The following is a 19,648-nucleotide window of genomic DNA, read 5'->3' on the forward strand; positions in this document are numbered from 1 at the left end:
TTTTTTCCCCCCAGATTTCTTTAAAGTGTTACTCAAGTAATTTTATTAAAAGACTTAATTTTTTTTAGAGATGTTTTAGGTTCACAGTAAAACTAAGAGGAAGGTGCACAGGTTTCGTACATACTTACAGTGTCAATATATACATGTCCTCACCCAGAATCAATGTCCCCAACCAGAGTGGCACATTTATTTCAGTTGATGAGTCTACACTGACACCCCTAGTCACCTAAAGTCCATAGTTTATCTTAGGGTCCACTCTTGGTGGTGTATGTTCTGTGGGTTCAGACAAATGTATAATAACATGTATCTACATTATAAATACCATTCAGAGTATTTTTTCACTTATATTGCCTTAAAAATCCTTTGTGTTCCACCTACTTATCCCCCCCAACCCCAGCACATATATAATCATTTGTATAAGTAATAAAATCATATGGTTCAAAAATTTTAAAATATAAAAAGGGATTCAGTGAAAAAATTTCCTCCTACTGTCTCTTCCCTCTGCTTGGTTCCTATGCCTTGCCTAAGACAACTATTATTTTCATTTCTTATGTATCTTTCTAGATTCATGTAATGTATATTCTAGAGAATATGAATATACATTCTTCTTTACCCATTTTTAAACACAAAAAGTACATACTTATGATTCTTTGTCTAGTTTATATATATATATATTTTTTTTTTTTCTGTATCAGTGTAGTATAAAGCGCTTTCTCATTCTTTCTAATAGCTATAAAATGTTCTATTATTTGACTATATTATTACTTATTTAACCGGTTCCTCCTGTTGATGAACTTTTGGGTGGTTTTAGTCTTTTGTTTTAATAAGCAGTGCTGCAGGGCATTATTTTGTACTATGTCATTTTATAGATGTCCATACATGTCTAAAGGGCTGCCCTGGTGGCTCAGACAGTAAAAAACCCGCTTGCTGTGCAGGAGACCTGGCTTCAATCTTTGGGTCAGAAAGATCTGGAGAAAGGACTAGCTACCCACTCCAGTATTGCCTGGAGAATTCCATGGACGGAGGAGCCTGGCGAGCTATAGTCCATGGGGTTGCAAAGAGTCAGACACGACTGAGTGACTAACACTTACTTATACATGTCTGATATATCTGTAGAATGAATTCTTAGAGGTGGGATTGCTGGATCAGAGTGTATATACATCTATAATTATAACATACAGGCAGATGGAACAGCCACCATGTCAAATACTGCTGTTCACTGTGTCAGACAAACAAGTGTTCTAGAATTTGCCAGTTAACTACTCCAGCCCAGAAATACCACACTTCGCTTCTATTTATTTACGGTATTCTGGTCAGAACTAGTCACATGTTTCTGAAGTTAGTTGTCAGTCTTACTGGTGTTTCCTTGTGTAAGATGAGTCATTTTTCTCTTGTCACTTTTGGCATTTTCTGTCTTTGGTTTTCCACAGTTTTACTATGATAAATATGTGTGCATGATATGATGTATGTGTTACACTCTTAGTATTTATCTTACTTTCTTGGATGGGTGTATTAATGTTTCCCATCAAATTGGGAAAGTTTTCAGTCATTATTTCTTCCAATATTTTTCTACTCCTTTCTCTTTTTTCCTCTCCTTCAGATATTCCCATTTTGTGAATGTTGGTGTATTTAATGGTGTCTCACATTTAATGGGTGTCTCACATTTCTCTGAGGCTATTTTCTATTCTGTTCTTCAGATTGGATGATTTCTATCAGTCTGTCTTTGATAGATTCTTCTTGTATTGGTGAGCCCCTCTAGTGAATTATTTAGTTCAGTTATTGTACTTTTCAACTGCAGAATTTCTGTTTGCTTCTTTTTATAATTTCTGTCTCTTTACTGATGTTGTCTGTTTGAGGGGATATCATCATATCATCTGTAATTTCCGTAAACAAGGTTTCCTTAGTTCTTTGAACATATAATAACTTCTTTGAAGTCTTTGCTAAATCCAGTCTGGGCTCTCAAAGGTAGTTGCTATTGCTTGCTTTTGTCCAGTATATCAATCATACTCTTTCTTTACATATCTCGTAATTTTTTGTTGAAAACTGGGTGTTTTAGATGATGTTTGTAAGCAACTCTTGATGTGGCTTCCGCCCTTCTCCCAAGGACTTCCTGTTGTTTGCTCATTTATTTGCATGGTGACTTGGCTGGACTGTTACAGTGAAGTCCATCTTCCTCGTGATATGCAGCCTCTGACTGTCCTCTGTCAAGGCACAACCTTGGGTATGGGTACAGTATCCTGGAGTAACCAGGGTGTCAACAGAGCCTTTTTTTTTTTCTGTATTATTTAAAAAAAAATAATTTGTAAAGGTCACGCTGCATTTATCGTTGTTACAGAATACTGGCTTTCTTCCCCACGCTGTATGACGCATCCTGGAGCCTGTCTTTACCCAGCGGTCTGTGTCTCCCAGTCCTCACTCCTGTACCTGGCCCCTCCCCTTCTGTCCTCACTGGTAACCACTAGTTTATTCTCTGTATCTGTGAGTCTGCTGCTTTTTTGTTATATTCACTAGTTTGTTGTATGTTTTCGATTCCACCCATAAGTGATATCATACAGTATTTGTCTTTTTCTGTCTGACTGACTTCACTTAGCATAACACCCTCCAAGTCCATACATGTTGCTGCAGATGGCAACGTTTTGTTATTTTTTATGGCTTAGTAGTATTCCATTGTATATTTGTAACACCGCATCTTCTTTAATCATTCATCTGTTGATAAGACACTTAGATTGCTTCCATATCTTGACAATAATAAATAATGATGCTATGAACATTGGGATGCATATATCTTCAAATTAGTGTTTTTGTCTCGAAACTCCTACCTTGTCACCCAGGGGCGGAATTGCTGGGTCATATGGTAGTTTCGTTTTTAGTTTTTTTGAGAACACTCCATAATGTTTTCAACAGTGGCTGCACCAATTTACATTCCCACCAACAGTGTGCAGGGTTTGGCTTTTTTTCCCTAAATCTTTTATTTATTTACTTATTATTTTTGGCTGCACTGGGTCTTTGTTGCTGTGTAAGGGCTTTTCTCTAGTTGTGACATGTGGGCTTCTCATTGTGGCGGCCTCTCTTGTTGCAGAACATGGGCTCTAGCACAAGGGCTCGGTGGTTGTGACACACGGGCTTAGTTGCCCTGCAGCATGTGGGATCTTCCCGGGCCAGGGATTGAACCTATGTCCTCTGCATTGGCAGGTGAATTCCTAACCATTGGGCCACCAGGGAAGGCCTGTTTGGTTTTTTTTAATGTTAAGTTGTATGAGCTGTTTATATATGTTGGATATTAGTCCCCTTATTGGTCATATTATTTGCAAATATTTTCTCCCATTCAGTAGGTTGTCTTTTCATTTTCTTGATGGTTTCCTTTGTTGTGCATAAGTTTTAAAGTTTAATTAGGTCCCATTTGTTTTTGTTTGTATTGCTTTTCCTTTAGAAGACAGATTGAAAAAATATTGCTGTAATTTATGTCAAAGAGTGTTCTGCCTGTGTTTTCCTGTAGGAGTTTGGTAGTATCTGGTCTCACATTTAGGTCTTTAATCCGTTTTGAGTTTACTTTTATATGTGGCAGCGGGGTTCCGTCTGCCAGAGATCACCTCTGATCTCTCTGTTAAGTTGGCTGCCTCAGTTGGCGTCCCATTCTCAGGTGTTCATCTCACAGGTTTCTCTGTTGTTTTCAACAATGCCCTGGGGCCTAACTTGCCCCATAGTCTGATATTTAAATTTTGGCCCACACTTGATCTTTGAGGCCTGACTTTGAAACTTGTTCCTAATACTTGGGAGCTCTTTGCTGTCTTCCCCTGTTTCCCCTGTGAGACTTCTAGCTGGCCTGTGATTTAGTTTGTTGATCTTGTTGACTGAAAAAAACACACAACCTACAAGTTGAGAGTTATATTTTATCTGGTGCCTTTTACTGAGGACTCTTGCCTGGGAGAAAGCTTCTCAGCTATGAGGAGCTGTTTCAAAGAGATAGGCGGAGAGCCAGGATTTATAGGAGTTTTTGTTGGAAAAAAAAAAACCAGAACAAAACCGTGTGGTTAGTGCTTATCACAAAAAAACAGATATTTCAAGTTAATGATTTTAGTGCTTTTCTGTATATAGGAAGATACAGATTTTAGCTCATTAAAATGATTTTGTAGGTATGCATTTTAACTCTCGAGGGCCAGCGTCCTGTTTCTCTTCACCCTGAATTTCCCTCATGGGTCATTGTTGGGATGGCTGCAGTGGCTGATGGCTTGATAGCAGACTTCATCCTTTGTTTATTGGAATGGCAGACAACTTTTTTTTTTTTTTTTTTGTCTGCATCCTCCTGTGGGATACCATATCCTTAGACTGGAAACTGAGAGGGAGCCTTGTGGTCTTGGTTCCATGGCCATGGGTAGAGCCTCCTTCTACTGCCAAGGCAAGGGTAGGGTGGAGAAGAGGCCGTGATGCGGTTCAAATGCCATAGACTTTCACAGTTCTTGCTGAGATTTAGTTGATTTTCTTGGATAAATGTTCTCTGTTTGCTGTATGCTCTCAGGATAATTCCCAGAGACTTTAAATGATTGCTTTCGGTTTTTCCCTTGTTTCACTAGAGAACCACCCTTTGGGAAGTTGGGCTTCCCTGGTGACTCAGACAGTAAAGAGTCTGCCTGCAGTGCAGGAGACCCAGGTTCCATCCTGGATTGGGAAGATCCCCTGGAGAAGGGAATGTCTACCCACTCCAGTATGCTTGCTTGGAGAGTTCCATGAACAGAGGAGCCTACAGTTCATGGGGCTGCAAAGAGCCAGACAAGACTGAACGGCTAACATAACAACAACAACAAAGTTTTTAAGGAACAGTGTTAAGATGACAGAACTGCAGTGAGCACAAGAAATAGATTTGAACTTCACAGATGCATTTGCAAATGAATTTAATGACAACACTAAAATTTTCTTTGCAAAATGTTGCAGCTTACTAGGAGTCATTTGTTTATCCAATTTGTTTTGTATGTTGACTGGGAAAATTGTTGGAATGGAATTGCAGTGGATCTACAGGGTTTATTCTGTCTTTATTGAACATTGAGAATGACTGGCTTCCCCCATAATGTTTAAATGTGACCCTTTCTCTCCAAATGCACTTCCACTGTAACGGTCCCTGCTTTTCTATGAATGGTTTTCGGGTAGAAACTGGAAGAAGCAGCATCTCGGGCAGCAGAAGAAGAAAAGAAGCGCCTTCAGACTCAAGTGGAGCTCCAGGCCAGGTTCAGCACGGAGCTGGAGCGGGAGAAGCTTGTAAGTACCACACTCCCCGGGGTGCTGCTGCTTTAACTTGAAGAGCCCGCCCTGATCCCGTCCTGGTCAGCAGAAGGACAGAGGCCAACCTGTGTGGGTGGAGGAGCAGGAGCCCGCCTGGCTTGGTGAAGTGGGAAGACCTGGGAGGCTAGAGTGAGATCATCTTGCCAGCTGTCTCTGCCGCTGACTCACGGTGGGCTGGCTGTTAGGGAGGTTTTGTGTTTGTTATTAACTCATTATCAGTTTATTGAGCACTCTCTTGTGTGCCAGGTATCATGCCAAGCATGTAAAGGTAAATCTTGCTCTCAAGACCTCCAGTACAAATTTATGGAATGGGTTGATAAGTGCTGTGGGGAGGGGGACTCCACGTCCTGGTTTGCCTGGGACAGTCCCCACCATCCTGGTATGATTATTGCTAGCATCCCTTTCATTCTTCAGGGTTTTGGCTTGGAAAGTAACTAACTATGGAAAAAAGTAAGCACAGGTTCCATGATATTTCCCCTCTATAATGAGCAAGAGTGGGGGTTCTGAAGTCATGAGAATGTGTGAATGCTGGTCGGCCACTCTTGGCAGCTCTGACTCCTCTTAGGGGTTCTCATCCCCACGGTCCAGTTGCTTCAGGCAGTGAGCTGGTTAACTGGAACACAGGTCTCCTCACATCGGGTTCCAGTGTGTGGGAGAGGGCTGGGCCCATGGCCTGCTAAATAGGTGCTCTGACATTTCCTTCAGCAACTTTGTGTTGCTTAGACTTGAAGTGGATGTGTGTGTGTTGTGAAAGGAAGGCACCCGAGATCTGAGGGGGTGCTGCACCACAGCCAGATCTGGGTTCGTGTCCTCTGCTCTTGCTTATGAGTATTAGTTTCTCTTCTTCAAATTAGGGGGATGTCACATGATCTCTCATGACCCTTATGAGGATGAAGTAAGCTAATGCAAGTGAAAATACAAACTGCAGAGACATGTGCTAATATGTTTGATATTACATTTATGATGTCCTTGTCTTAACTTTTAAGGCAGAGATTCAAGGCTCTTTAATCCAGAATGGAGAAACCATAAATGTGTTAGAATGCTAATTAGATGCTTGAGGGTCCCCCAGGTCTGGAGGTGCCCTAGGGAGGGAGAAAGTAGAGGGTGCTAGGCAGCCAGGTAAGTGCAGGAGACCATCTTTCCTTTCCCCCTTATTTTAACCCTTTGGGTGTTCTGAGTGGGAAAGGTTCATTCCTTTTAGATGGATGTGGCTTTAAGACAGAAAGGAATTTAAAGAGAAATTATACAGGGAAGTATTTTTTTCTTGAGTTTGAAACACAGTGTGGAAGGGATGAGAAATACACCAGAGCAGGAGAACAGCCTTTGGGTGTAGTCTGTGTGCCTGGACTCTTAAACTGTGGTCTTGCGGATGGGTGTGGTACTCCTGCTTCCTCCATCATCAAGGAGTGAAGGACAGGGCCCTGCCCACCCTGAAGGGCTGTGGCTGTGGCCGTGGCCTCGCTCAGGATGGTGTTGGAGCAAGAGGCTTTCCTGAGGGCGAAGTTGGCCTGGTTTAAACATAACTTTTATATCCTCAGATCAGGCAGCAGATGGAAGAACAGGTTGCCCAGAAATCCTCTGAACTGGAGCAGTATTTGCAGCGGGTCCGGGAGTTGGAAGACATGTACCTAAAGCTGCAGGAGGCTCTCGAGGATGAGAGACAGGCCCGGCAAGATGAAGAGACTGTGCGGAAGCTACAGGCCAGGTGCGGATCGACTCATCCTCTGCTCTTTGTGTGCCCTGCCTGGGCTCATACACTTTCTAGGAAGCACTGACTCTGCTGGAGAGGGAAGAGTCTCTGCCAGATGGGAGGGACTCTGGAGGCTTGTCTGGCTGGGCTCTTTATTCCCCATCTCCCCTGGGAAACCCTTGCTTCTGTGGCTAATGACAGGCCATGTATCTATTTCAGAGTAGTCGGATGGATGTGTTTGGTGTGGTTCCCTTAGTCAGATTCTAGAATGTCCGTGGAGCCAGCATCAGCCCTGATGAGAATCTGGTTTCTTCCACATATTCCAGACCTGAGAAGCCCCTCGTGTGGAGGCAGGGGCCTGTTAGGCCAGAGCTGCAGCCACTTTGGGGGACAGTGAGGAACTGAGCAGTTTCCATTTGGTCTTTCAGGATTGGTGACATTCCTTACATAATTCTTAGTTTTAGAAGTTCTTGAAACAGATTTTTTTTTCCCCCCTTAGACCTTTTAAAGTCAGGTTTACTATGTATGATGGTCGTGATCTCGGATGAGAACTCTCACTTTTGACTTTGGTAGCAGTAGGAGGGACGAAATTGAATGAAGACCCCAAAGAGCAAATGTCAGCTGCCATCTCCCAGTTTCTAACTTGCTTCCCCATTAGCTGTCCTTGAGATGTCGCGTCAGGGGGTGCAGCACTAACCACCGTTGCCCTGTAGCCGCAGCTGGTTAGTACAGGCATACCTCACACCATTGTAGGAGCAGGTGTGGGATGAGCTGGGATAGATTTTCCATGACTGCATCCACACATGGAGCTGCAAGAGGTGTTTGTTTAATCTTCAGGTAGGAAGAGAGAAAGAAAGGCTTGTTACGCACGTTGCCAAAAATGACTTCAAAAACAAATTAGGTGTTGAAATGTTTGATTCTGTTAAGGAAAAATTATCTTCTAATAGAAGATTGAATGCTTTACACATTGCTTGGAACATACGGGTCCCACAAGTGCGTGTTCATCGTGGTATTAGCCAGGGTCTGGGGACCTTCACCCACTTGCCGTTGGGCAGTGGCAGTGGCGCTGTACAATTGCGATGTTAACACACCGTCCACTGCATGGGAAGGTTTGGTCCCATGTGACTTCCAAAGAGAGACATTCTAAGGGACGTTAGATATTTTTGACCCTCGTCATTTGTGATGTGTTGAGTTTATAGGTTGCCCTTATGTAGAGAATTCACAGATGAGATGCAATATATATTTACTTCTCTGAAGCTGTGAGGGAGATTAATTATGACATGGCAGAGATCAGATCATAAAGGGAACCAGGTAACTCTAGAAATGTATTAAAGTATTAGTTATTTCATGTTTATAGAATGATGTTTTGAATAAGACAGTTTTGGATAATTAATGGCAGTAATTTTTAATCAATAGTATCAGAATCATTTACATAAAGCTTTGAAAAACGCACATGTAGGGACTGTTCCAGATTTACGGTATCAAAATATCTGTGGATAGGAGCCCAGGCATGAGTATTTTATTTAAAAAGTTCTGGCTAGGGAATTCCCTGGGCTTCCGTGATGGCGCAGTGGTCAAGAATCCGCCTGCCAAAGCAAGAGATTCAGATTTGATCCCTGGTCCAGGAAGATTCACCTGGAGAAAGAAATGGCAATTCACTCCCCAATTCTTGCCTGGAAAACCCCATGGACAAAGGAGCCCGGCGGGCTATAGTGCCTGGGGTCACAAAGAGTCAGATATGACTTAGTCACTGAACAACAACAAGGGAATTTCCTGGTGATCCAGTGGTTAGGACTCTGCGCTTCCACTGCAGGGGGCGCAAGTTTGATCCTTGGTCAGGGAACTAAGATCTTGCATGTCTCATGGCATGGCCAAAAGAAGAAAAAGCTCTGATTAATTATTTTGTACACTCTAATCTCAGTAAATGGAAAAATGGTTTCAACTTGGTAAATGGAAATATAACTACTACATACAGCTCTGTACCAATAAGCTAAAATTACTACACAAAAACGAACTACTTTTTCTTGGTGTTTAAAGGCCATTTTAGGCATTTTACTATTCTGTTTTTAACTTGGATTTTGGAACTTGAAATGGACAGACCTGCGCCCTCTAGTGGTCATTTTTTAAAGTGTGGTGAGTCCATATTTTTTCCAAAGTCACGAGAGCCTGGGCCTGATTCAGAGGGACATTTTGTCAGACTGACCAAGGGGACTTTCTCCTTGCTCCCACTCTTCAGGGTACCCTTTGTGGGTAAAAGGTCAAAGGAAATCATCATGGAGTTGGGATAGAAACGTTTAAGTCTAGCACTAATGAACTGAAAAGCTGAAAAAACTTCAATTTTAATGGCAAAACAAAAAACCCGAAACAAGAAGACCCAGATGGCTCAAGTCAAAGTTCCTGTATTTAAACGACTCGCGATTAAAAAGTACCTCTGGGGAAACTTAAGACACTGACAGAGGAGGGACCGTCCACTGGAAGAAGAGTGAGATGCCAAATGTTCCAAGAGTGCCTTGCTGTTGCTTAGAGCTGGGACAGAGGTTAACTGAAAAGCCCTCTGTATACACCCTGCAGCTAAGATTATGTTTCACGACTGAGCACACACGCACTTCTGTTAACTGTAACGTAATCTTCGCTGAGGGTGTATATACAGGGCTTTGTAGTTGACCTCTGTCCTTGTTCTAAGCAACAGCAAGGCACTCTTGGAACATTTGGCATCTCACTGTTCTTCCCGTGGACGGTCCCTCCTCTGTCAGTGTCTTACGTTTCCCCAGAGATACTTTTAATCGCGAATCGTTTAAATACAAGAACTTTGACTTGAACCATCTGGGTCTTCTTGTTTTGGGTTTTTCCATTAAAATTGAAGTGGTGTTGCTGTTTTTTAATGTGTAATCCTTAAGGTTATCTAGCCTCTTCTGAGTGGAACTCAGAAGGAAACTGTTCATTTACCATTTGGACAGCTCAATTATTGGAAACTTCTTGAGACTGAGCCATAGTCTGCCCCATTATAACTTCCACCCACTGAATTTTTATGTTTGTAAGGCCTGGGAGCACACTTTGGTCAGGTCTGTATCCCCAGCAACAGGTGCATTGTCTGGCACATGGTAAGTACCCACGGAATCTTTTTTGAATGGGTGGATCCAAGTTCTACTCTTGGGCCCATATGGAACAACAGTCCACACAGTAATAGATAGCCCCGAACTGAGGATCTGGGTTTGATTCCCAGCCATTGTACTGTCTAGCCGTGTAATTTTTAGAAAAGTTACTTCACTACTTTCAGCCTTCAGTTCCTTATCTGTAATAAGCTCATAGGGTTCTTGTGAAGGCTGAAGAGGGTGGTGCTTGCAGAGTTTAATGTCTGGATTTGATAGTCATCGGAATTTGTTGGTTTCTGTTCCTTTATATCTCATTTGCAGATGGAGAAGAAATGTAATGTATAGAATATCAAAATAAGCATTCAAAAAAGATGTTGACAGGCTGGAATGCTGGTTTTAGAGCAAGAAGATAATTTAAAGTATCAACAGAACAAGTACAGGATCCAGGAGACTTGGCTTAAAAGCAGTTCATTTGAAAAGGTTCAGGGTTTTACTTCTCTGATATAATTGATTGCCAAAAACCTCATATACTCATATACTCTCAGGCAGTCTTCATGAGCATTCAGAGCAAATGAGCTAATAGTCCCATCATAACAATATGAGCTGACATTTATTCAATACTAACAATGCGGTAGGCATGGTTCTAAGAATGTTACCTGCATTATCACATCTAATGGATCAGCAAACCTTTGATGGTGGGAGTAGTTCCTAGTGGGGCTACCCAGGTGGCGCTGGTGGTATAGAATCTGCCTGCTATTGTAAGAGATGCAAGAGATTTGGGTTCATTTCCTGGGTTGGGAAGATCCCCTGGAGTAGGAAATGGCAACCTACTCCAGTATTCTTCCCTGGAAAAACCCATGTCCAGGGGAGCCTGGCGGGCTGCAGTCTATGGGGTTGCAAAGAGTCAGACATGACTGAACACACACATACACACACACACACACACACACACACACACACACATAGTTCCTATTCCTTTTTTCATAAATGAAGAAATTGAGGTACAGAGAGGTTCATCTTTAGTCAGGAGTCCTGTTTGCAAACCAGAAAAACCCAACTTGGGTTAGCTAAAGCAATAACAGTTTTTTTTGGAAGGTTCTTGAGAAATTCACCAATTCCTCAGAAAGGCAGGTGGCCAGGCCCTGAACACAGGCAGGAACCAAGGGAGGCTGAGCAGACCAAACAAGGCCATGGGACAAGCCAGGGAGGATGTCGCTGATGCAGACGTTGGCACCATGGGTTTGTCAGTCAGATGTCCCCATTGCTTCTGCCATCACTCAGCACTGCATGTTGCTACCACCAGCAAGATAAACTCTCCACTTTCTCTGCTCTCGTGAGTCAGTGGTTTCACGAAGTTCTAGGAATGACAGCTGCTTAGCCAAGCCCAGCTTCCACTGCACCCCAGCTTGCTAGGGCAGAAGGGCAGGGGCTGTGGCTTCTGTGTTGGGATATGGACCCCGTTTTTCATCAAGACAACCCTGGACCCATGAAGGGGATTCAGTGCTGGGCAGCCTCACCTTTTGCAATGTCCCTTGCCCTCCAGACTTTGACCACTAGGATGAAGAAACAGGTCTTCCAGTCTCGTTCACTGGTGTATCTCCCATGTCTAGGAAAGCACATGGATGGTGTATAGCATACACACTCTGGTCAGCCCCTGGTGGCAGGGTAGCGTTCACTGCGATGTCACATCCAAGAGACGACTCAGAGGGAGCACACTGGCCCTTTGTGGAACCCGGGGGAGGAGATAGGAGAGCACATCCTAGTTGAGAAAGAACTTTTAAGGATCAAGGCTGCCCAGAAATAAACTACCCGGGTTGTGAAGCAGTGGCCCATCACACACGATCGGAGGCCACCCTGTAGGATGTCGTTGAGGGAATTCTTACAGTGGTGCAGGATTGGGGTGGTCAGATAGTGGCTGTAGAGTCTGTCACTTTATTTCTGCTGCTGTTGGCTTTAGACGTGCAAATGCTCTTAGGCAGCAGTAACTGGCCTGCTGTGAGGTTTGTTACGTAATTCTGACGATCAAGCCAGTAGACATGCGTCCTGTCCTGGGCTGGCGTCTAACCACGTTGTCTATACTTGGGGTACAAGTTAGTTTATTTATTAAATATCTGCTTAACCTGGGATGTCCTCTGATAGGTAGCCTGTTATTAAAAGATAACATTTTGAAGTCACGTGGGCCTGGGTTGAAATCCATTGCTTACCTGTGCGTCATACTTTGAAATCCTTTGACTTCATCCGCAGGGACAATAACACCTTGGTATTGTGATAACAATAACACGGAATTCTGGGGGGATCACAGGAATGAAGGTAAAGGTAAAGAGCCTGACCTGTGCTCGGTCAGTAGCTGGTGTCAGCTTCCTCTGGCTTTTGTCAGCTCCTCCTCCTTTGCCTTTGTTGGTGTGCCAGCTTTTCCCTTGGTAATAGGTTTCTGTTAGATAAAAAAGTGTTTTAATGTTGTAGCAACCAGGCAGACTTCAAAACTCAGCCCTGCTACCTGCCTGTCAGGTGGATGACCTGGTCCAGGTCACCTTCCCTTGGTGCCTCACTTTCTTCATCTCTGAACTGAATAATAATAGTACGTAAGCCTATTGTGAGGATCAGTTGAAAAAATGCACTTCTTTCTTGGCCCATTAAGCCTTCAGTACATGTTATTTTTAATTTTTTTTTTTTCATAAAAGGGTGAAACAGAGCTTGGAGCAGACCCGTGGGTCACCTTACCCACAAATCTGGGCCTCTCTGGCTCCTGGCTTCCTTCTTGTGAGAAGAGAGGTGGTTGGATGACCTCCCAGCTCCTCTAAGGCTCCGCTGTGCTTTGTCATCTTCTGGGTCGGGTGCAGTCACCCTGAGCTCTCTGTATTGCAGGCTGCTGGAGGAAGAGTCGTCCAAGAGGGCCGAGCTGGAGAAGTGGCATCTGGAGCAGCAGCAGGCCATTCAGACCACGGAAGCGGAAAAGCAGGAGCTGGAGAACCAGCGCGTCATCAAAGAGCAGGCCCTCCAGGAAGCCTTGGAGCAGCTGCAGCAGCTCGAGCTCGAGCGGAAACAGGCACTTGAGCAGTACGAGGTCAATTACGCCCATCCCTGCAAATACGTGCATTTAAATTCTTAAACATTTAAAAACAAGAAAATATTTATTTGCTCTGCCATAAAAAGCTGTGTGAGAATGTTGCTTAGCTGTAAGTAAGGGTTTTTCACAGGCCTTGAGGTATAACAGTTGGAATTCAATCGGGAGACTGAAACCACACAGTAATTTGAACAAGGAAGGTTTAATATAATCAGCTTTTAACTACAACAGAGGATTACCTACTGAGCAGCCAAAAACTCTTAAGAATACAGGAAGAGCAGACACAGGAAGCAGCCACTGCCCCCATCCCCACTCCGGCTGGGACAGAGCACGCAGGGAAGGAACACACACTCTGCTCTATAAGCCCAGTGCTGGGATCTGGTCCTCCTTGGAGAGGGCATGGCCTTGGCCCCTGGACGGCAGGAAAGCCCAACGAAGCACTGTGATGGGGAAGCTACCCTCTGGGGCGCTGGTGGCAGCTGCCCACAGGGGAGGTGCCACTGAAACCCACTAGATGGACACCGTGGGTGTCCCACGTGCCACAGGAGCTGCTGAGATGAGCACAGCGGAGCCTGGAGGCAAAGCCCCCACCTCTTCCAGTGTCCTGCCAGCTCCTCCACTGACGAAGCTTAAGTGGGGCCCGCTGGCGAGGGTCACAGGCAGGACAGCGAAGGGTGGATTTGGAGTCGAGAGGCAGTAAGGCGTCACTGGCCAAGAAGTATCTTATATGTCATCTGTAATTAGTGTGAATTAGGTCCTTGGGGGACCTCGGGCAGGTTATTTAACTGCTCTGAATCCTAGTCTCCACCTGTGTACCATGGGGGTAATAATAGCCCGTGTTTCTGTGGCTGGAATGACTTAATGAGATAATCCATAGGCATGGAGCAAGTGCCCAATCAGTGTTATTTGGCTCTTAAACTACCTGTGTGTTTGCAGAGTCTAAAGTCTGCTCTTGTTCCAGGGAGTTAAAAAGAAGCTAGAGATGGCAGCTAAGACGACCAAGAGCTGGAAGGACAAAGTGGCCCATCATGAAGGATTAATTCGATTGATAGAACCAGGTAACACACTCTCTGAAGTAATCAGATATTTAGTCAATTTTTCTGTTTTATTTGTGTACTTGAATTGTGCTAAAAAAAAAAACAAAACTTTCTTAGCCCAAATATACAGGAACCCAGCTCTTTGCAATAAACTTTTCTTGAATTTCTTTTGCCTTCTGATAGATGAGAAGGCCTGTTTAATTCCCTTTGTGTACAAATTCTGATGGTTTTGCCTCCTATGACCTTTATGGATATTCCTCAGAAAAGAAAATAAAGTAGAAAAATGTACTCTCTTGTCTATAGAAAAATGATAATGTTAATTGAAGAATATAAGACCTTGTATGTTTGATGCGCGTTTGTCTCTTAGGTTCAAAAAGCGCTCACCTGATCACTAACTGGGGCCCGGCAGCTTTCACCCAGGCAGAACTTGAGGAACGACAGAAGAGCTGGAAAGAAAAGAAAACCACCGAGTGAGCCGTCGTTACGTCAGCTGTGTGGGTTGCAGGCACAGCTGCAGAACCTTATGCTAAAGACAGAAGGCCCTGGATTTTCTGCTTCTAATCCAGCGCCTCCTGTGGGGTCAGTATACTAAAGAAGCCTTCTTATTTATCTGCCAATAAGGAAGGGCTTACCTGAAAAGAAAAAAAAAAAAGTCAACATTGTCAGGCTCTTTATTTACTCTTCTTTCTTTGAAAACCTCAGCTTCTGAAAATTCCCTTCAGCTCCCTCAGATTCTTTTCGGAGGCGGCGGTGCACAGAGAGCTCAGTGGCGTATGACCAGGAGCCGGGAGGCGCTCAGATCCCTGGGTATCGGAACCTCTGTGGGCTGGGGCTGTTTTTGCAGCAGCGTATTTCCTCCTCCGAGTGCTTGTTTCTAAACTAAGTCGGCCACTCTGCTTACCATGGTCCGCGGTAGACGTGGACTGCCTCTGACCACAGCTGCTCAGCTGGAAAAGGCACTTCTCCTGGACGTGGTCCTCGCTCGGACTGAGGGGTTGCCATTCGTGTCTTTGATTGTACATGTTTAATGCCATGTGAGCGATTGGCATCTAGCTCCAGAGGCACTGTCTCAAGGGAGCAGAAGTCTTTTTAATAATGCTTTGGCTGAGATAGATACTTAAGAATCAAAGATAACACAGAGATGAACTAAGTGAATCCCATTCAGAATGATGTTTTGATACTAATTGAATTCTTCCTACTATTTAAAATGGTTTCAACCATCCACGTGCTGGCAGACCCCTCGGTTTTACATTTGTAGTTACTGTACAGAACATCTCTGGTGTGTGTGAATGCTTGTCCTAATCAGACCTTTGCCTTAATAAACAGCAGTATGATCATTCCTAGAAATTACACATGAAAAAAGTTTTTAAAATGTATTTTTGTGATGTGCTGTGTTGAGAGGGAACAAAATATTTATAATTTTCATTCTTACCTAAATATTGTACAATGTAATATGCTGAATTTTCTTAATTTTTTGGCTAATTTTCTAAGATATGTTAAAAATGTTTTGTATGGTTCTTGTTTGTTTGTTTTAGTCAATTGGAGTCGGTAAGAAAATAAAAAAATATGGGAAGAGCATACATTTTAAGCTGTCTGATTTAACGGAACAGGAGGGTAAGGTTGTGTGTATGTGTGCATGTTTCCATATAATGAGGTGAACTTGGATTTAGGGACACTTCCTGAAATACTGGATTTGCAGTTTGTAGCCCCCAAACCGACACTGTCACGAAGTTAGCTATGGCCTCGAGTTTGCCGCTTGAGTCACTGATGTGGGAAACCATGGTGGATGCGTCAGCTTACAAGCGGGAACTCACACGGATAATTTCTCCCTCGTCCTCACTATTCCCTCCAAATCCTCTTGCCTCTGCTTTCCCGAATTTTCTTTTCTGCCTCTCCTGTTTTTCTTTCAGTTTTTACCAGAGTAAACAGTGTGGGTTTTTTTGTTTTTGTTTTACACGGTTGCCAAGATTAAAAAATGCCTTTTGTGGATTAAGCAGGCCCACTCAGTGCAGCCTGATCATGTCTTGGAAAGCTGAGATGTGGAGGGGCAGTGTCTGGAGACGTTTTTGGTGGTCACTACTGGGAGTGTTCCTGGCATCTAGAGGGTAGAAGCCAGAGGTGTTGCTATATACCCTGCAATTCATCGGACGGTCTTTGTAACAAAGAGTTACCTGGCCTGATCAACATTCTCTGCAGAAAGGCACATTCTGGTCCAGAACAGAACAGGCTCTTGGCGTCAGGGTTTCCCTAGGAGGGGTGTCAGGACTTGACCTCGTTGGTGTAAATGGAATGCATGTGGGAGGACAGCGACCGAGTGCTCGGTGAGCAGGCAGAGGGCAGGAGCCGAGGCTCGCCCGTGTGGGGCACTGTGCTTCAGAGACTCTGTAAAGGCCTTTTCCGCTTATGTGCCAGGGAAGTTGCTTCGTATATGCTTTAAAGTCTTCCTAGGATCCAGGCTGCTGAGGCGGGAAATGTAAAGCTGCCATGACCTTGAGTGTGGGGAGGGGCTGTCGGAACCATTTCAGCAGCTGGGGAGGAATGAGTGTGCAGATTTATGGCCCGGCTGTTAATGTCCCTCGCAGAGCACCGGTGCCTGTTCCACTTGGCACAGCCTCCATCGTGCCTCCACAGCCGTGCCAGCAAGTCACAGCTGTCCTGGCAGAGCAGGGATGGGGTGACGTCAGGCCACGGGGAGTGGGAAAGAGGCGCGGCCCAGCTTTTACCAGATCATAGTAGGGCCTCAGCATTGACTGCAAGAATCAGTATTAGGAGTACTTTAAGGTCCATCTATTTCTTTCCTCTTGTTCTTCCCTCTACTTCCTTCTGTATTTTTATATTCATTTTGAGACCCATAAAAGTCACCCCTCAACTTAGGAAGCAAAATGGTGATATCTACTCATGCTAGAGACAACACCTGCCTGCAGGCCAGTGGTCCCCCCAAGGGCAATGAGGCAGGTGTCCACAAGGAGACCCTGCAGGGGGTTCACTGCAGCTTTGTTCAGGATGACCCAAAGCAGCAGCAACCCCAGTGCCCATCAGCTGAAACAGATCTGTGGATGTGGTGTGTTCAGACAGGAATCCTATACTTCATTTAAAAGTAGCATTACTGAGAGATGAAGTTCACAGCAACGTGGATGAATTTCACAGACATTTTGTTGAACGAAGAAGCCAAACACAGAAAATACTGCTTGACCCCATTTATATTAATTTCTAGAACCGGCAGAGCTAATTTGCGGTTTTTGAAGTCAGAATTGTGGTTACCTGGGGGTGGAAAGGAAAGTTATTGACTGGAAACAAGTGAACTTTCTGGGATGCTGGAAATGGGTAGTGGTTACATAAGTAAAATATATCAGCTTTATACTCAAGATTTGTAGTTTGCTCTTTTGTACTAGTGCTTCTAGAATGCTGGGCTGGCTAGTCCCTGGGGTCAGCTGGTCCAAAGCCCTCCCCTTTGCAGAGGACCTGGAAGGGGACCAACCACATCTACCCAGGAACAGCTGACCGTCTTCTAGGATGTGGTTCATGACGCCACCTGCCTCCTCTGGGTTCTTTAAATACATTTGATGTCACACGGTTTTATCGCGGTGTGTTTCTGTCTCCCACCACACAGCTGGTTCCATGTCCCTGCTTCACCCCTCTGGAGGAGTGGGCCCTGACCCCTTCTTGTCCTGTGCCCACCTTCCACTGACCTTTCTGAGGTTGCTGAGTCTTTGCCCTTGGGGAGTGGGTAGATCTGTGGTGGACACTGAATTCCATCCAGGGCCAGCCTCAGATTCCTCTTCCATGTCTACTATGTAGATGCAGCATACTGATTCTCAGGGTCGTTCACCCACAGGAATGAAGGCCTTTCTCCCTGTTTGTGTCCACCTCCTCAACAGCTGTCCTCAGGGCCCGGATGAGGGCCGGAGGACGTGATGAGTGGGAGACGGAAGCTTTCTCTAGCAGCCCCCACTCCAGTCAGCCCCGAGCCCTGCATCCTGTCCTTCTTCCCCATCTAAATCTCTCATTTCCTGTCCCAGGTCCCCCAGCCTCTTGCCCGCAGTCAACACTCTGCCTTGAGTAGCAGCCCATGATGGGTCTCTTGATTACAGGGTGTCTTAGGTATTCCTCTTTGAGTTCATCCTGTGTGGGCCTCTCTGCACTTCCTGGACTTGGGTGACTCCTTTCCCAGGTTCGGGAAGTTTTCAGCTATTATCTCTTCAAATATTTTCTCAGGCCCTTTCTCCTTCTGGGACCACTATGAGTACTGGTGCCCCCTGATGTTGTCCCAGAGATCGCTTAACCCTGCCCATCTCCACCTCACTTAGTTGTTCTTCTGGGGCTTTGTCTTGTTCCTTCTTTCCTAGGATGCCCAGGCTAGTGCTGACTCACTGAAGGACAGAGTCAGGGCTCCAAAGGCTCTGGGGCTGCTGCCCACCCACTGGCAGGTGAAGCCAGGGCCTGGGGCTACTGGCAGGCAGAGCTGGTCCCTGGAGTCTGGCTGGAGGGCCAGGGGTCCTGGAGTTCATTTTAGATCATTTGCGGAGGGTGGAAGCAGTTCCTGACTCACTTGGGTAAGGGGCTTGGCGTGTCCTGAAGGTTGCGGTGGTCTGCTAGTGGACAGGGCCAGCCAGGGCCCAGTTGGGGCATTGCAGCTTTCTGCTTCTGGTGTCTGCCTCAATGGTGGGCAGGGCTGAGTCTGGAAGCAGCTGTGGGCTCTTTGGTCTTCAAGCAGCCTATTTGCTGGGCCGTGTCTCCGCCCAGTTAGTTGCTTGGCTTGAGGCACCTGCAGGTTGTTAGGCTAATGAGCTGGAGGGAGATTTTCAAAATGCGGTCCCCTAGCCTCAGCCTCAGCCAGCGCCAGCGTCCACACAGCTCCTAAGAAGGGCTGCTGCCAGTGTCTGTCCTCAAGGTGCGCTGCAGCCGTGCCCCCGTCTTTCCAGGAGACTCTCCAAGACCAGCAGGTAGGTCTGGTCCAGGCACCTATCACATTACTGCTTTTGCCCCAGTTCGCATGCGATTTTGTGAGCCCTCTGAGAGTGGAGTCTCTGTCTCCCTGGTCCCAGGAGGCTCCTGCAGTTAAGCCCCGCTGGTTCTTCAAAAGCCAAATATTTGGGGGGCTCCTGTTCCCAGTGCTGGACCCCTGGGGCTGTGGGGCCTAATTTGGGGCTCAGAATTCTTGCTCCTGTGGGAGAATCTTTGCAATGTAATTATTCTCTAGTTTGTGGGTCGCCCCCACCCCGGGTTGATGGGGTTTGATTATATCATGAGTTTGTTGCTCCTACCTGTTTTGGTTGAATTAAGTTCTGTGGACCCTACTCAGGCCTAGCCTGGCTGAGGCTCTCAACTTTGGCAGGGTAGGGTTCTTTTTCTGTCGGGATTCAAGCAGCCAGCAATGAAACCAAAGTTGAAATTGACACAGCATAAGCTTTACTCAGTGGCCAAAAAAATGAAGAAGCAGGAATTAAGTACACAAATCAACTTCTCACCCACCTGGCAAGAGGGATTAAAT

General features: G+C 45.2%; 1 protein-coding gene and 1 long non-coding RNA gene across 9 annotated transcripts in view; one reads left to right on the top strand and one right to left on the bottom strand.

The window, feature by feature from the left end:
* Positions 1 to 19,648, top strand: part of SWAP70 (switching B cell complex subunit SWAP70) — a 158,309-nt gene that overhangs the window by 81,074 nt on the left and 57,587 nt on the right. For 5 of the 6 annotated variants that reach the window (XM_044929502.2, XM_044929501.2, XM_044929500.2 and 2 more), the window contains exons 8-12: positions 5,143 to 5,250; positions 6,813 to 6,979; positions 12,922 to 13,120; positions 14,082 to 14,178; positions 14,525 to 19,100. In XM_044929502.2, coding sequence (XP_044785437.1) covers positions 5,143 to 5,250; positions 6,813 to 6,979; positions 12,922 to 13,120; positions 14,082 to 14,178; positions 14,525 to 14,631 — 678 coding nt within the window. In that variant the 3' untranslated portion in view covers positions 14,632 to 19,100. Of the gene's footprint in view, positions 1 to 5,142; positions 5,251 to 6,812; positions 6,980 to 12,921; positions 13,233 to 14,081; positions 14,179 to 14,524; positions 19,101 to 19,648 lie in introns of those variants that run through there. The other variant, XM_044929503.2, reaches the window with a different exon arrangement.
* On the bottom strand, positions 11,575 to 13,927 carry LOC123329778. 3 transcript variants are annotated; one of them, XR_006545329.2, is made up of 4 exons: positions 13,712 to 13,927; positions 12,778 to 13,137; positions 12,387 to 12,487; positions 11,575 to 11,815 (listed from the first exon to the last, which is right to left on the bottom strand). It is a non-coding gene; the product is annotated as an uncharacterized LOC123329778 (long non-coding RNA). The 3 variants fall into 3 exon arrangements; XR_006545327.2 differs by lacking the exon at positions 11,575 to 11,815 and adding an exon at positions 11,924 to 12,200; XR_006545328.2 differs by lacking the exons at positions 11,575 to 11,815; positions 13,712 to 13,927 and adding exons at positions 11,924 to 12,200; positions 13,360 to 13,495.

The sequence above is a fragment of the Bubalus bubalis genome, chromosome 16, assembly GCF_019923935.1.
Source record: "Bubalus bubalis isolate 160015118507 breed Murrah chromosome 16, NDDB_SH_1, whole genome shotgun sequence".
In the NCBI taxonomy this organism is placed as follows: domain Eukaryota; kingdom Metazoa; phylum Chordata; class Mammalia; order Artiodactyla; family Bovidae; genus Bubalus; species Bubalus bubalis.